The sequence below is a fragment of the Vigna angularis genome, chromosome 6 (genome assembly GCF_016808095.1).
Source record: "Vigna angularis cultivar LongXiaoDou No.4 chromosome 6, ASM1680809v1, whole genome shotgun sequence".
In the NCBI taxonomy this organism is placed as follows: Eukaryota; Viridiplantae; Streptophyta; class Magnoliopsida; order Fabales; family Fabaceae; genus Vigna; species Vigna angularis.
Genome location: NC_068975.1, coordinates 36616031 through 36632157, shown reverse-complemented (window position 1 = coordinate 36632157; position 16127 = coordinate 36616031). Strand labels below are relative to the sequence as shown.

General features: G+C 34.4%; 3 protein-coding genes across 4 annotated transcripts; 1 reads left to right on the top strand and 2 right to left on the bottom strand.

Annotated features, from left to right (window-relative positions):
- The first annotated feature begins 106 nt into the window (after positions 1-106).
- Positions 107-4237, top strand: LOC108340970 (root phototropism protein 3). 2 transcript variants are annotated; one of them, XM_052878944.1, is made up of 5 exons: positions 107-976; positions 1075-1111; positions 1208-1277; positions 1383-2669; positions 2772-4237. In XM_052878944.1, the coding sequence occupies exons 1-5, from the start codon at positions 904-906 to the stop codon at positions 3321-3323; spliced, it is 2019 nt and encodes a 672-aa protein (XP_052734904.1). In that variant the 5' UTR covers positions 107-903; the 3' UTR covers positions 3324-4237. The 2 variants fall into 2 exon arrangements, with proteins under 2 accessions (XP_052734904.1, XP_017434048.1); XM_017578559.2 differs by lacking the exon at positions 1075-1111 and having other exon boundaries at positions 109-976.
- Positions 4238-5985: 1748 nt separating this feature from the next.
- LOC108343269 (transcription factor SAC51-like) lies at positions 5986-9739 on the bottom strand. Its single transcript, XM_017581444.2, has 4 exons — positions 9593-9739; positions 8344-8920; positions 7988-8139; positions 5986-7894 (listed from the first exon to the last, which is right to left on the bottom strand). The coding sequence occupies exon 4, from the start codon at positions 7875-7877 to the stop codon at positions 6840-6842; it is 1038 nt and encodes a 345-aa protein (XP_017436933.2). The 5' UTR covers positions 7878-7894; positions 7988-8139; positions 8344-8920; positions 9593-9739; the 3' UTR covers positions 5986-6839.
- A 4155-nt stretch (positions 9740-13894) lies between these two features.
- LOC108342102 (peptidyl-prolyl cis-trans isomerase FKBP12) lies at positions 13895-15179 on the bottom strand. The gene is made up of 5 exons (XM_017579807.2): positions 14968-15179; positions 14819-14852; positions 14684-14745; positions 14516-14568; positions 13895-14177 (listed from the first exon to the last, which is right to left on the bottom strand). The coding sequence occupies exons 1-5, from the start codon at positions 15053-15055 to the stop codon at positions 14076-14078; spliced, it is 339 nt and encodes a 112-aa protein (XP_017435296.1). The 5' UTR covers positions 15056-15179; the 3' UTR covers positions 13895-14075.
- Between the last annotated feature and the right edge of the window lie 948 nt (positions 15180-16127).

Here is a 16127-nt window from a genome sequence, read left to right as displayed (position 1 = left end):
TCAATTGGTAAAATCCACAGGATGCAGAAGTACAGTTTTATACTGCACTTATCTTAAACCAATCATTCATTTGCAATTCCCAAATATACCAAACAGTTATTACAAATCCCAAGAGTTGTGAAAATGCCAATTGTCCATGTTGGTATCAGTAGGACAAAACATATGCCACAAATCACACTCATTTTGCCTTCCATTCACGCCACTTGTTTTTCCTTTACCTTTATTTCTTCAACATTCATCCTCGTTCACAGGGGAAAAGAAAGATATGTTTATGCTAAGTAAGAGGTTTATCTTTTTACTTTGACTCCGATTAAACATAGAAAAGCCAAATTGGTGGGATCATCGGTCATCGATTGGCTATATCGTAAAGCCAAAATCCTGTTACTACAGAGCATTTTCATGGTCAAAGGTATGAGGTTGTGATGTATGAAATTCAGTAATAGGAAACCGAGCTGAAAAGGAAGAGACATGTATGGTCAGTGGTCACACTGGTGAGGCATAAAGAAACTGAAACTGGCTGTCTTTAAGCATTGACTCAGCGAGTACAAATATTCAAAGCTAGAAGAAACACAAACTTAGATAATGATCATTCACAGCAAAAACTGATTATGCCCATTTCGTCACAGCCTGTATGAGGTCCTTCAAACTTTTTGACAAAGAAACCGACAATTTTAACATGACTAATAATTCCAAGTTTCCAACCATCCCATGTGGCTCCCTCCTTCTTTCACTGAATTCTGTGCTTGCTTAGTCACTCTGCTCTTTTTCTCTGCCCCTTCTTTTTCTGGTTGTGAATTCCAAAGTTGAAGGTACTGTCCCAACAAAAATCTAAAGCAGTGCATTCTGCGAGTCTGGTTTTCAGCATGTGGGAATCCGAGAGTGAGTCAGCGGCAGGACACAAATATGGGGGTGGACTTCTCACTTCAAGTAACCATGGTGTCAAGACTGAAGGATTTGTACAAAGAGGCAACTCTTGGTATGTTAGATATGCGTAATAAGCTCAGTACCTTGTGAAGATGTTACCAGTTACAACCATTGTTTTGCTTTGCTGATTCTTGTTAATCGAAATTGTAGGACACAGACAGAAAATAAGATTGGAAGTTCTGCTAATGTTGTTTGTATTATTAATTTATCCATTCTATGTCTTGAACAAGTATGATTTATAAAGCATGAAAGCTGCCTAAAAGTACTTTCTCTCCCCATGCAGGTATGTTGCGACTGATATTCCAAGTGACTTTCTAGTTCAAATTGAAGAAGCTAGCTTCCACTTGCACAAGGTAACTATCTTGTTTTTCTTTCGAATTTCATGATTTTATTTGTTCTATAAACCATTGAGCTGTACCGTTGAATTTTGTGCTTTTGTTTCCCCTTTGGTGTGAAAGTATCCCTTGGTATCTCGGAGTGGAAAGCTGAGTAGAATCGTATATGAAACGCACGATCCAGATTTGAATAAAATAGTTATGGATGATATCCCTGGTGGGGCAGAGGCTTTTGAGCTTGCGGCCAAATTCTGCTACGGAGTCGCTGTTGATTTAACAGCAGGCAACATCTCAGGGCTAAGATGTGCTGCAGAGTACCTAGAAATGAGTGAGGACTTGGAAGAAGGGAATCTTATATTCAAGGCAGAAGCGTTCCTGAGTTATGTTGTTTTGTCTTCATGGAGAGACTCCATAGTAGTGTTGAAAAGCTGTGAGAAGCTGTCACCATGGGCAGAGAACCTTCAAATTGTTCGCAGATGCAGCGAGTCCATTGCTTGGAAAGCTTGTGCTAATCCCAAAGGGATAAGGTGGTCCTACACCGGAAGACAAGCGAAAAGTTCAAGCCCAACATGGAATGACATGAAGGAATCTAGCCCAAGCAGGAACCAGCAGGTTCCTCCTGATTGGTGGTTTGAAGATGCCTCAATCCTTAGGATTGACCACTTTGTCAGAGTCATCACTGCCATTAAGGTAAAGGGCATGAGATTTGAATTGGTTGGTGCTGCAATAATGCATTACGCAACTAAGTGGCTACCAGGATTGATCAGTGACACATCAATCCCAGGTGATGAAGCAAGCAACTGCAGTGTGAGTAACAGCAGCAGTAGTGGTGGCAGTAATTGGAAAGGGGGACTTCATATGGTTGTGACTGGAACAAAAGATGACAGTTCAAGTGTTCAAGCTAAAGAACAAAGGATGATAGTAGAGAGCCTGGTCAGCATTATTCCACCTCAGAAGGACAGTGTCTCGTGCAGTTTTCTTCTTAGGCTCCTGAGAATGGCAATCATGTTAAAGGTTGCACCTGCACTGGTTACTGAATTAGAGAAAAGGGTTGGAATGCAGTTTGAACAGGCTACACTGGCTGATCTTCTAATTCCTTCTTATAGTAAAGGAGAAACTATGTATGACGTTGATCTTGTTCAGAGGCTGCTAGAACATTTCATTGTTCAGGAACAGACTGAAAGTTCTAGCCCCAGCAGACAGTCATTTTCTGATAAACAACATATGGGAATGGGATGCATCCTAAATGCTAAGGCAAGAGTGGCAAGGCTTGTTGACAGTTATCTCACAGAGGTGTCCAGAGATAGGAACCTTTCCCTGACCAAGTTTCAGGTTCTTGCAGAAGCTTTGCCTGAGTCAGCTAGGACATGTGATGATGGACTTTACAGAGCAATTGATTCATATCTCAAGGTTATAATTTATTTTCAATTACCTACAATTGCACTTCGTTATAGATTCCTAGTTCTGATGTTCTTACATGTATGTATAACTAACTGACTAACTAACTAACAGGCACACCCGACACTTTCTGAGCATGAGAGGAAGCGACTCTGTCGTGTGATGGACTGTCAGAAACTCTCCATTGATGCATGTCTGCATGCTGCTCAAAATGAAAGGCTTCCATTAAGGGTTGTAGTGCAAGTTCTATTTGCGGAACAGGTCAAGATAAGCAATGCACTGGCCACGAGTTCTGTGAAAGATGTTGAATCTGAGAGCCATGCAATGGTAACAAACCGGAAAACACTTCTAGAAGGGACACCACAATCATTCCAAGAAGGATGGACGGCTGCTAAAAAGGACATCAACACACTGAAGTTTGAGCTTGAGAGTGTGAAAGTCAAGTACATGGAGCTTCAAAATGATATGGAAAGTCTGCAGAAACAATTTGATAAGATGCTAAAGCAGAAGCACACTTCTGCATGGAGCAGTGGGTGGAAGAAACTCAGCAAACTTGGAAGGACGACAAATGTGGTAGAAAATCAGGATGATTCTCCTAAGATTCCAGATTCTATAGAACACAACAGAAAGACTGCTAGAAGGTGGAGGAGAAACTCAATATCCTGATTCCTGAAATATCAGAATTCTCAATTTCTTTTAAACTCATTCTTCTTCCCTCTTCATATCTCATACCAATTTCTACAATATCCTAGCCAAATTGTAATTTGTCATCAAAGCTAATCATATCTTTCAAGTGTGAATTCTACTGGCACTTCAATCATATCATAAAAAACGTTATGTACATATTTAAAAATCTTCAGTTATATACCTCCGGATTGCACATTTGAACATGGTTCCCTTTTATTTTTCACTTCTATGTTGTAGATAACAGAATAAACCAGTAAAAAGAGAGAATAACAAGAAAATGTTAGTATATATATACAGTTTTTAGAATAAGAAAGTGTCCAGAAGCAGTGAACTAGAAAGGAAAAAGAAACATGATTAGATATTCCAACATTAATCATGTCATCTTGCATAAGAACAGTGGCACAGTTGTCAAGTGACAAGACAAAAGACTTGAGTGAGTCGAAATCGGCAACAAGTAAATCTTTCAATGAGATTAGATGACGGTGAAGGATTGATTGATGCTTTCATCATCAACTACAGTTTAGCAGCATGAAAAAGGATCAGGATGGCATGTGCTTGAAGAGAAAAACCAATGAACGGCTTAGAACATATCACGGCAACAGCCAGGAATTGAAGGGTAAAAACACTTTAATCTGTTAATAATTATCTTTCAGTGGCAGTCTTTTTCTTCAATCCATTTGGATCTAATAATGTTCTTCTCTGTGCACATTTGGAAGAACTTTATCTGGTATGATAAGCAGAGCGATAATATATATACTCACTGATTTTTCAACCAACTCATAATTATAGCCTCCAGTTTATACAGTGGCTGCCAAGAACCATTTCTGCTAAACAGTGACCATAAATGATTGTTGGCCTTCAGCTGATTAGATATTATTCATCAGATTCCAGAACCTGTCATTGCACTGCACTGTCACCAATATCAATGTCAAATGCTTCATAATTGCATGTTTTTGCTTATATAAACATTCCAGAGATTAGATATTAACAAAAATAGTTCACCATTTTCAGTAAAAAAATCTTAAATACATTTACATCTTATATATATATATATATATATATATATATATATATATATATATATATATATATATATATATATATATATATATATATATATATATAATTTAAATTAATTATTTTTATTTTGAAAAAATTCTTAAATATTTAAAGTAATCAGGGAATTAAAAATTCATATCAATGATGAGGAACTACTCTTTAGCTAGGGCCCATTTAGGATTGATAGCAGTTTTTCTTTTAAGTTTTAAAATAAATTTTGTTGGATAAACATGTAATCGAAACATTTTTACGCCGTTTTAAAACATTTTCTTTTTACATTTATTTAAAAAATTACAGATTTGATTTTTATTTTAATATATTAGTGTTATATTTAGGAATGATTTTTGTTGTTGTTATTATTACTACATCAATTTGTTATTACTACATCAATACTATCATCATTACTAATAACATCATTGTCTTTATGACAAAAAAATTATCACTACTAATCATATGCATTATTATTATTATTATTATTATTATTATTATTATAACCATTACACAAACATTTAATTAAACTAATTTTAAAATATAAAAAAAACTTAAACTAATTTATTTTAAAATGAAAAATAGAAGTAAAATTAATTTTTAAAACTAAAATTCACCCTAAAACTAAAAATTGATTTTAATATTTAAATTCTTAAAACTTACAAATAGAAATCATTCAGAAGGAAACCTAGAAAGTAAAATTCAATAAAGTTCTGCTTCCTAAATTTCATTTAGAAACCTTAATTAATACTTTTTTTTCCAGATTAAAAATTCATTCTTTTCAAATTGAAATCCCTTTTGTGCTAAATTTAGTTTTATATCAAACTGAAAATTTTCCAAACTTGAAAAAGTTCTGAAGAAAAATAGCGTTCGTTTGTTTTTATTTTGATTTTTAATTACAAAAATAGGACGCATACGATGCGTTTACTTCAGTTGCATAGGTAGCATCTTCTGATTCATGGTTGACCGATTAGTCAACGACGAACCATCTTCTGTTTCCGATTTATTTGAATTCGCTATCTCATGCAAAAACTTGAGAAATATATGGTAAAGTAAAACCAATATGAAAATTTTATAATAACTAATAAAAGCAGAAAATTTTCTTAAGGTGTTCATGTTTTGTGGATAAAATATCACAAATTTGGAAGTGATAGTGTTCATTTAATACCATTGCTTTATGTCAAGAAAGTATGACACAAAAGATAGACCTACAAAGCCAAAACTACTTAGACTAAGAAGTGTGACGGGACTGAACAAAATCATTAATTAAACTTTAATTTCCACACAGATCCTTAGATTAACTAACACAAAACAAATTCAAATTATTGATTATATTAAATATTGAAGAGATTATTATCATGTAAGCTACAAGTGTCGCACTCGCACAACGCAGACAGACAATATTCTAAAGTTAATTTGAACTTTTGTTTGCATAAAGATTTTACCAAACTGGTGGGGACCCATCTCATCAGGTTTGAGAAATTTCCAGTCTTTCCGTCTCACAGGTGAAAAGATAGGGTTATCACTTTTTTAGTATTTCTTATTGCACGTTTTCTGGCTCACTTTAATGCAAAATCTACTGAAACAGAACAAGTTATGAATGATGGATTGGTAGTATTTAAGTATTGAACAGATAAGACAATGACAATGAAGATAGAAAACATGAAACCGGAATACAAACATTGACACTCCAATTATTCAAACAATCACACAACCGACAGATACATACATAGTAACATCATGAAAAAGAAATATAGAATACTCAAGCCACCTCTCAATTACAACGTAGAAAATAGAATCACCTATGATTCCACCCTCAACACGTAAAACAAAGAAACCTTTACCATAACGTGTTGTTGTGTGTTGTGTGTATCCAACAAAGGGCCCCAACAAGTCATGATGAAACACCACGCTCCTCATTCAAGCACGCCCCAACATGGAACTTTCTTGGTACTTTATAGTCTACGCTAGCATTATATGTGTACAAGCCAAGCTTGGAAGAGAGGACAGAGCATAAAATCAGGAATTAAAGGGAGGGTGGAAAGTGGGACCCCAGTTACCTAACGCGCATGCATTCAATCAACAAGAGAATTCAACACTCCGGGAGAAAAAAGTGTCCTCATTTACAGCACAGCCATCCACTACCATCACCCATCCCTTCAATCTCTCTGACCTTTAATCCTCCAAAAGCTAAAGGATAAAATATCTTTAATCCTCATCAAATTTAAATCTCCTAAACCCCATATTGCAGTGGCAAAGTGTAGTACCCCTCTATTGCCTCTTTCATCCCTTTTATTGGCAAAATATGAATACACCTCGAGGAACAAGATCAAAGAAGCAAGGATGGTAAGTTCAAACTTATAATGCAATAAATCTAATGATTCAACACACAACTTTTTTCACCATCAATGTGCCCTTCAACCATTTTGTAACCACCACAATGGGCACTTAGTTATATTTCAGTGTACCAGTTTGGGACATCAGAGATTCCAAGTACTCAATGGTACCATCGATGACTAATAGGGGGTGCTTTCCTTTTGCTCCTGGAATAAAGTTCTCAAGAACTCTCACCAGTTTACGGATTTTATCCTTTTTCAATTGAATATCAACAGCTGTTGAGTTATCTTTAGTTTTCCTTGTAGCATACACCCCACCACTACTAGAACAGTTTGATTCAACATCACTGGCATACTCACACATTTTATCTAGCCTTTCGGAACTAGCACTCTCCACAAGTGGTGGTAATCTATTGAATCCACCATCAATTAACTTCTGCCTTTTGTTTGGCCAATCAGTGCTAACAACTTCCTCCTTCATATCCACAAACTGTTCTTGAATCACACAAGTTTTTTCAGTAACCAACGGAGAATGACCTGTGCTAGTTACCTCATCATCATCACCATCATCATCATCATAAAAATCATCAGAATAAAGCAATGCATTGATTTCTTCTGTGTCTTCATGCATTTCACTTTCTTCATTATCTACACGATCCTTACCAGTCTCTTCTGGAGAAGTGTACACGGGCCAATGCTTTAGACCTATATTAGTTGCCCGTGCTTCTTCGTTTACATCATAAACTTGAGTAAATTGGGTAGCGGTAACAATTGGACTCTGGACAAAAGGGAAGACAGGACTATAAAGCAACCTTGTCTTACTACCAGAGTGGTCAAACACAAGCAACTTCTTCTGCAAAGATGCATTTTGCATAGCCTCTCCAGTATGTGTTCCGTTCAAACATGGTTCCAAACTGGGATGCTGAAGGAATCCTTGCACTTCCTTGGTCTGCTCACTCTTCAAATCTGGGATAGCAGGAGCTGTGAACCCGGGAAATATGCTGACAGCAGGAAAGATGCAAGTGCTAGAGTTCATGTATGTTGAACGAACCAGCGAACTGGGCTCTGCTGAGGTGCAAGGGCTATTAAAGTAAGGTGATGGCCAAGCCACGTGCTGTGGGTAAGGCCAAGACCAATGAGCCTTAACCATCCAACGAAAAATATGACCTAAAGAACAATAGAACAGACCGATCAATGCTGATGATGAAAGACTTGAACCTTTCAGACGTGAAAATGAAAAGAGCATTTGAAAATACATACCAGTAGATGTTATGGCGTCTTGATATGGGTTTTTCAATGACTTGCTGCCTCTCTTAAGAACAAATGACAGAAACAGAAAATTCCAGCTTAAAGAGAAATAAATGCAAAGCAATCTACGTGACAGGCTTAAGCAGATGACGGAAGTACTCAGCCTGCAAAGAGTTAGAAGATATCACTCATAAAATTGTCCAATAGCTGATACCATAGATCTAGTGATCATTGATCGTAAATGTTCTATACGCAGAAAAGGGGCATAATGAAAATTTTCTTCAAACAGCTGGTTTCAAAATCATGTCTACAGTGTTAGGAAAGAAATGCAATTGCAAAACACTAAGAATCAGCAATAGGTTACTAACCTGACAATCGTGCAAAGGTTGAAAGCATGCTATCACTCTAACTATAATTGTCGGTTCACCTTCAATGCCATTCTCATGTTTCAAAGCCCGAAATCTTGTTTGGCTCGCTGCTTGGCACACCATAACTTCTTTTGGATCCTACCACACTAGAATGTAATGCACACCCAAGAAAAGGTCCCAATGGAATGTGATAATGAAGAAACCAAGCTAATTATAGATCAAAATCAGCTAGAACCACAGAAACATAACAATACCGAAGGCACAAATACCAGGCTCTATCTTCCCTCCCAATCTTTCACCCAATTCTATACTTATCTGAAGAAGTTATCAAACAGCGCTCGTCTTCCATGGCAGTAGTTAAGAATAAAGAACCTAACTACAAAAGTAACAAAGTAAAAGGATTGACGGGACTGGGAACCTATAGAATAACTTTACAATATAAGTTCAAGCGTACAACTTGACGATATACATAAAACATAAGACCCAACCACCGCATGCTGATTTCTTCCTGTGTGACTTAAGATTTCACAATCGCTTAGAGCTTCAGCAAGATGTTATGCCTTCAGCACCAATTTCTCTGAAACAAGATTAAAACAAATTTGATGCTAGCAAACACAGTAGCAACAAGGAAAACAACAAAGTTTTATATTATAAAAACCAAAACAAAGTGTTTTATTTTATTATAAATGAGAAAACATCAATAGCCAGTAACAACGGAAAACTAATTCCAGAAAACAACTCATCCATTCATTTCTTCAAAAACATGAAACTGTAGAAGCCTCGGTCTTCTCTTAATTTTCTATCCAATTGGGGGAGAGACTAATCTGGCTAAACAAGGAACATAATAAGATTACAGAGAAAGTAATCATCATGATGTTAACTTGTTGGCAGCTAAGGAAGAAGGCCGTGAAGGCCACGTGACCCAGTAGGGTAATTACCCAATTACATTTTTTCAATTCCTTGAAATTTGCAGTTGTTCTACTCAGCGACAAGAAATAAAAAGTAAAATTGAACAACTCTGTAATCCTGAAGTCTGTCAGCAACCAAAAAAGGTTGTTAATTTAGCCAAGATGATCCCAATTAAAAGAAAAAAAAAAGAGACTGAATTTAATCATATCGGATATGGTAACCCCAATTGAATTAAAGCCTTCACCTTTAACATGATTTTGTGTTACCCAATAACAAACCAAATGACAGATAAGAAAAATGAGAAGCAAGGAAAAGGTTACTCAGATTTGGAAAGACTTACAGTTGGAGGGATTGGCTGAGAGAAAGAAAGGCAAAGACAGTGAACGGTTTCAAGAAAATGTGAGAAAGAAGCAGTGGAGGGAGTTTGGGCAGTGGTGTGCATGCCCCCCACTATATACACAATCAAATCCCACTTTTGCCCTTCCTTTTTTTCCCTTTTTTTTTCTTTTTCACCATTTATGCTATTTTGTTAGGTAAAATAATGATTTTTTTTCCTTCAAAAATAATTTTTTTCATTCTGTTTTGCCTTTGGAAAATTTCTTTGATTAGTATTTAATGATTTGAAAGTATATTTATCATTTATTTCAAGTAATAAATTTGAAGATATACGTTTTAGTTTATAGTAGCTAAATTTGATTATATTTTGTACTTTAAGTAACAGTTAAGTCTCTCTTGATGATTTGAAACCCGGATTTTAAACCATTATTTTCTATAATATTATAAAAATATTTATGCATTACATATGGTATTGTAAGTTCAAACATTAACATTTTTGTGAAATCAATCAAGTTAGAAATTCACTTATCTCCTGTTCTGAAAAAAAATCTTAAGTGTCTTTCTTAAGACAATGATAAATTCTATTAACTTAGGTATTTTTCTTAATTGACTTAAGAAAAATAAATTTAAAATGCATCACTAATGATCAAATTGTGTTTATTCAATAATCTTTTCAATAAAGATTCTAATGTTTTAATGCTATTGAAATAATTAATGTTAATCTAAGTATATTAAAATGACAATAATGATGATTTTTATCATTTATCAGAATTATATTTTACTTTTTAAAAATGTTGTTTAAATTATCCTTCGGAAAGAAGTGAAATTGCAAAATTACACGATCTTACTAGTTGTTATGTAATGATTGAAGATTTAGCCATGATTTTCTTTTGGTGACATGTAACTTCCACAACAGTCCTTATTTATTATTCATTGCTTCCCAATGTATGAAGCAAAATGTGAAAGTTGCTTAAGAAATGAATTGATGAATTATCTGGCGATTATCAAAGCAAAAGCATTGGCACATTTGTCATAGTGTTGAATGGTTATAATTAAAACAATTATGATGACAATAACATTGCCCAAACAAAAGCCAGAGTTCAGTGGAGCAAAGACACAAACATGTGCCGTTCACTCATGGATAATCTAATACACTCATTAACTTGGTAATTTGTTGTTAGCTAGTCATTGAAATGAAACCAAACTCCAGGGCCCAATCGCCCCCACCAAAGTGACCACATTGGCACGAGGTACATGGAACCAATGATGCAACAAAGCACGACCATAAAAATAAGAGAATTATTATGCAAATACTAGATCATGTTCATCAAGTGCAGCTCCCATTTTTAGCCCACTAACCACAATCATCCAATCTAACATACTACACCCGTGCATTTCATGAAAAAGCCGAAACAAACACAACAAAAAGACTCCAAATTTATAAAAGGGCAACAATACCATTATACCATGGAATAATTCATGCATATATTGTAAGTTATCTATATGATGTTGGGGTGAGATTTGTTGGGTACAAACAAAGTCTCACATCACATAAAATAAAAGATGAGCATTAATTTATATACACATAAAATACATCTATTAGTAAGAGACATTTTGGAGTGGATACCAAAAGCAAACCCGTGAGGGCTTAGCCCAAAGCGAATAATATCTTACCAGTATAGAGATCTGTGTGTATGTGTGTGGTGAACCTCCCTACAAATTCCTCAGACAATGAGTTCATACATTGTGCTCATAAATCCATATAATAAGAAGTTGTTTATATTGACCGGAAAGATACAAACACCAAATGAGATTTGAGTCCAACCACATAAAAGATTGACACAACTTTCTACTCAAAACTTTAAGACAACGAGTTAATAAGTTTTTCATCTTTATATAGTGTTATACTCTCTCATTTCTATCTAATGTGAAACTTAGACTCACACTTGAATTCTCAACCGTATAATCTTATTTTGTATGAAGACTTATCAAATCAACATAACCATGGCAATATGAATAATAGGTAATGTGGTGGAATGGGAAAAAATATGTCACATAACATAAAAGAAATAATACCATTTTGCTTGGAGGAGAGGGCACAAGCACCAAATACCAAAATCTATAATGAAGTCTTTCCTTTGGGTTACAGCTACACCTAAGTGCGGTTGGATTGCAGAGACGAGATGCTACAATTCAGGGATTCCTTCCACCTTTTTCATTAAATAACACATACATGAATTGATTGCTTTCTGATTTTATTTATCCCTTTTAAAAGGGAAAGGAAAAAAATTCATACCTTTAGGCTTCGCATCACTTTCTTTCCACTTCAAATGATATTTCAGCTAGCTTTACCAGAACCACTGATAGTAGTTGTCCTACTAAATACTTTTCTTTCTGAGCAAAATGGCAAATTATTATCCTGGATACTGTCACGAGATCTTTGTTTGTTCGGAATTCCTCTGCTTGAAACCAACTTTAGTAGTATTGGAATATTAGAATGATTTGCAGTGCAGAATTATTCTCTTTGAAAACCTTCATCATAGTTTAATCATCACTGCATTGAAAGAGATCTTGCATCCTTTCACCGTGAAAATTTAGAAGGTCTGGTGATGGGAATGCAGTGTTGACAATTTGATTTATTTCCCACATTTGAATGTTATACAGGTAATAGTTTAATTGAGTGTCAACAACAGTATTAGATAACTCCTTGTTAAAAAAATAAAATACTAAAACAAATATTCTACAAAATAATATACGTTAATTTCACTTTCCTTGGAGAACTTTAAGGAAATGTACCCATAAAATTGGTTAGGAAAATGACATCTATACGTAAAATTTCCATTACTTTTCTCTACCTTGCTTATTTTGAAAATTTTTTATACAATGAAGAAAAAGCTCTTGATGGAAATTTTTGTGTGCAACCTGAATTGAAGTCTGAACAAAATAGGTATGCTCAATTAAAGACTCCTTAGTTTTTTACTATCTACGAAGCATGGGTCTTTTTTTTAGTTTTGGATTGTCTAATTAATATATAATCCAAAATAAAAATATATATTTTAGATTGCAAAATACGGTATTTTTTTAATAAATATACACAATAAAAAGAAGATGAAGAGTAAGGAAAAAAAGGTGGGGAACTAGAATAGGAAAAAGAAGATGAAAATTGAAACAGAGGCCCCGATGTAAGAAGAATATGATGAAGAATGAGGGAGAAGGATGCAAATAAATCAAGTAGACCACTATATGAAGATGTAAGTTGGAAGAAGCTACCCTTTCTAAGAAGCAATTGCATTCGACTGACAATGGCACAAGTCAACTAATGGGCTGAAGATCGTGTGATTCTATTTGCACTTAGCGCATTGCTATTTACACAACTCTATTTTCATTCTTTCATGCTGCTTACAGCTTTTATATCTCTTTAAAAAGAATATCTTTCACAGAATTTAATTAATGAAAAATTAATAATATAATAAGTAGTTTTTGTAATGTAAAAAATAAAATAAAAACATTTCTGTTATGTAATATGTGGAATACACAATAGATATTATTTTCCCGAAGATAATTTTCCAGATTCTTTTAAAAAAATGTATGATATGGATTTAATATCACTAATTTAAAAAAAAGAAAAAATCTTCCGGCAGGGCCTCTTAGAATTATTGTTACCTTTGATTACAGCCCACTTAACTGGAGGTAAAAGTATTCGTTTAGGGTTAATCGTTTTAAGTGTTTATCCACAATTCATGGGTGAAAGCACCATTATCATACTTTCTTAACATCCTTCACTTCTCTACATTAATAACAACAATTATTCTCATAATTCCACGTTGATCTATCAACTGGGCCAAACCAAGAAATTGAAGCAGAAGAGGAAAACAACTCAAGTAAAAGATGCAACATATGAAGAAGAAGAAGAAAAAGAACGACCCGGAACCGAGGCTGCATCAGAGGTTCAAGCGGTACCTAAATGCTCATGAGATAAGCAATGTATTCTACATTCAAAGATGTTAAAGCCAAAATAGTTCTATTTCCATGCAACTAGCACAAATATAGGATTGTAGCAACAGCTTTACCAACAAAAACAAATCGTGATAACAATATCACTATTATTGCTATTAACAATAGAAAAACATGCTATCAATCTACAAGTGCGATGATCATGATAGACTAGCGAAGATCGGTCAAATGATCAAAACACTAGATTCTGTAAGATACCAAAAAAAAAAATTCATCCTTTCCCATGGAAGCAGAATTTAAGGTAATGTCGTTGTCAGATAATATTAATTTCCTCAAGAAATGAAAAAAAGAATAGTAAAGGTACGAAATATAATATTAAAAAAGTTTGAGATAGTTCAAGAAGTCATTTAGCATTTAGATCAAACAACTCAACCACCTTAAATATCACTCATTGCATTGGGATACTGTTACACATGCCCATGGAAAGAGATGCTCTTATTCTTTGCGCGGAGACAGACAAACTAACAAGGTTTTCAATTCACACTTAGGACTTCGATTTCAAATTCCAGAACAGAGTTGGGCTGTATTCCCCAAGCAGGAAAGCCACCAGCACCATAAGCATAATCAGGAGTGCACTGCAAGATCATCAACAATGTGAACAAAATGCTCTATAAAATTAAATAACCCTCCACTCCCAAAAGAAGCAACAAACAAACAGCAAGGAATTAATAAAAGTACATCAGCGCCAACAAATGGTAAGATACAGCTAATTTGAATTGACACCAAACACTCAGTTGGATGTAATATTGGGAAAAAAAATCGACTAATGCAGATAAAAGCAAAGCATATATATGTAGAGGAGAAAGGATGAAGGATATTCCTAAAAGTGAGAATGCTAGTTACACAAAAGATTCGAGAAGCTATGAGATTTTTCAAGCGGGAACATGTAAGAATAAGGAGTTGCTAGCATTACCCGGAGACGAGCAACTTCACCAATTTGCATGCCAATCACACCTTCATCCCATCCTACAGACACAGATAGTTGAAAAAAAAAAGGATATTACAATGAATTTACATTAGAAAACAAAAAATAGGAAGTATTATAGAAATAATGAATAATCAGTAAGTGAAAACGGTATACCTTTGATGACAGAGCCTTGGCCGATTTTAAAGGAGAAAGGGGTTTGGCCGGGATCCTTTGTGCTGCAAGAAAAAGAGTGATGAATGAGTGTATTGAAAAGCAAGGAAGACGTAAATGAAATGGTAATCAGGTAACCTCCAAAATTTCTGAGTGAGGTCGCCGTTCTTCCCTGCACACAGAATCGACAACGGTAAGCACATGAAAGAAGGGTGAGATCTAAGAACGCTGGGAAAAGAGAGAGATTTAGGGTTTAGAAAGGGAAAGGGAGAGAGAGAGAAACGAACCGAAACCAGTGCAGTGAACGGTGACGTGTTGACCAGGAAGTGGCTTGGGACCGGTGCCAGGCCTCAACAATTGCTTCTCCACTCCCATTTTCTTCTCTGATTCCTTTTCTTTTCTCTGTTTCTTCTTCTTCTTCTTCCTTCTTCTCTTCACTCCTCTGTTCTGTCTCCTCTTCCGTGTTCTTCTTTTATACTCCTTCCTTCGCGAGATCTCTACTATGATATTTATTTATTAGTTATAACAATATACAACTATCTCAATTTTAGCACATATTTCATATTTTTAAATTATATTATTTTTATTTAATAACTAGTTTACTTATAAAAATATAAACTACTCAATGAATAATTAAATATATTTCAGTTACTCTAAAATGGAATTATGATTCTTTTTATACCAACATTGATTTAAATTAAAAGACACTCATATCACATATAATATATAATAATAAATAAAACAAAATTAAATATAATAAATAAGTATATAATGTGAGGGATAATAATACTAAAAAATTACAAAGCTCCTAGCTAGTTAAAAAAATTCATAACTTATTATTACTAAAGTTTTCTGCTTCAAAGTATTTACCAAATGAAAAATTAGTAGCTGATCTTTTGTCTTAGTAAACAAACTCTATACGTTACTCAAGATATTTATGAAAAATAAATAAAGGTGAAACTGTTTCAAAGAGAATCAACAATTAAGGTGTAATTAATTAAGCATTTTGAAAATTTGCTAAATGTTTGGATAAAAGCATACACAGAAACAATATTTCATTATATATTATTATAAATATAAATACACTAAGATTAAATTAAATTTTTAAATTTCATAGTTATTTTATCGTTACAAGAATATAACAAAATATTTTTAATCTATATAATCAAAATGGTACATACAAAAGTATCTGCCTCCATATTTACGAGAATTAAAGTGGCAGTTGAAAACATATTTCATTATATTATCCAAAAACCAACTTTAATAATCTTCCTAACCCAATAATTTTTCATTATTTTGGGGAAAAACAGTGGAAAACCGCCGGTCGGTTTAATGGGTGAAAACCGCTTCCAGGTGTCTCTGTCTCTGAGTTTATCTCCTTGCTGGTTTATTTGCTTTGTTGGTATCTCTCCTCTTTGTAGCAACAACGTAACTGCGTCTTCTATCG

Excerpts from the sequence above, each read along its gene's own strand:
- LOC108340970 (XM_017578559.2), top strand. The coding sequence starts at position 864 with ATGTGGGAATCCGAGAGTGAGTCAGCGGCAGGACACAAATATGGGGGT. Across the intron at positions 977-1,207 it reads GTACAAAGAGGCAACTCTTG|GTATGTTGCGACTGATATTC; the intron begins GTATGTTAGATA and ends CTCCCCATGCAG. Across the intron at positions 1,278-1,382 it reads CTAGCTTCCACTTGCACAAG|TATCCCTTGGTATCTCGGAG; the intron begins GTAACTATCTTG and ends TTGGTGTGAAAG.
- LOC108343269 (XM_017581444.2), bottom strand. The coding sequence starts at position 7,877 with ATGGTTAAGGCTCATTGGTCTTGGCCTTACCCACAGCACGTGGCTTGG.
- LOC108342102 (XM_017579807.2), bottom strand. The coding sequence starts at position 15,055 with ATGGGAGTGGAGAAGCAATTGTTGAGGCCTGGCACCGGTCCCAAGCCA. Across the intron at positions 14,746-14,818 it reads CTCACTCAGAAATTTTGGAG|CACAAAGGATCCCGGCCAAA; the intron begins GTTACCTGATTA and ends TTTTTCTTGCAG. Across the intron at positions 14,178-14,515 it reads GTGAAGTTGCTCGTCTCCGG|TGCACTCCTGATTATGCTTA; the intron begins GTAATGCTAGCA and ends ATGATCTTGCAG.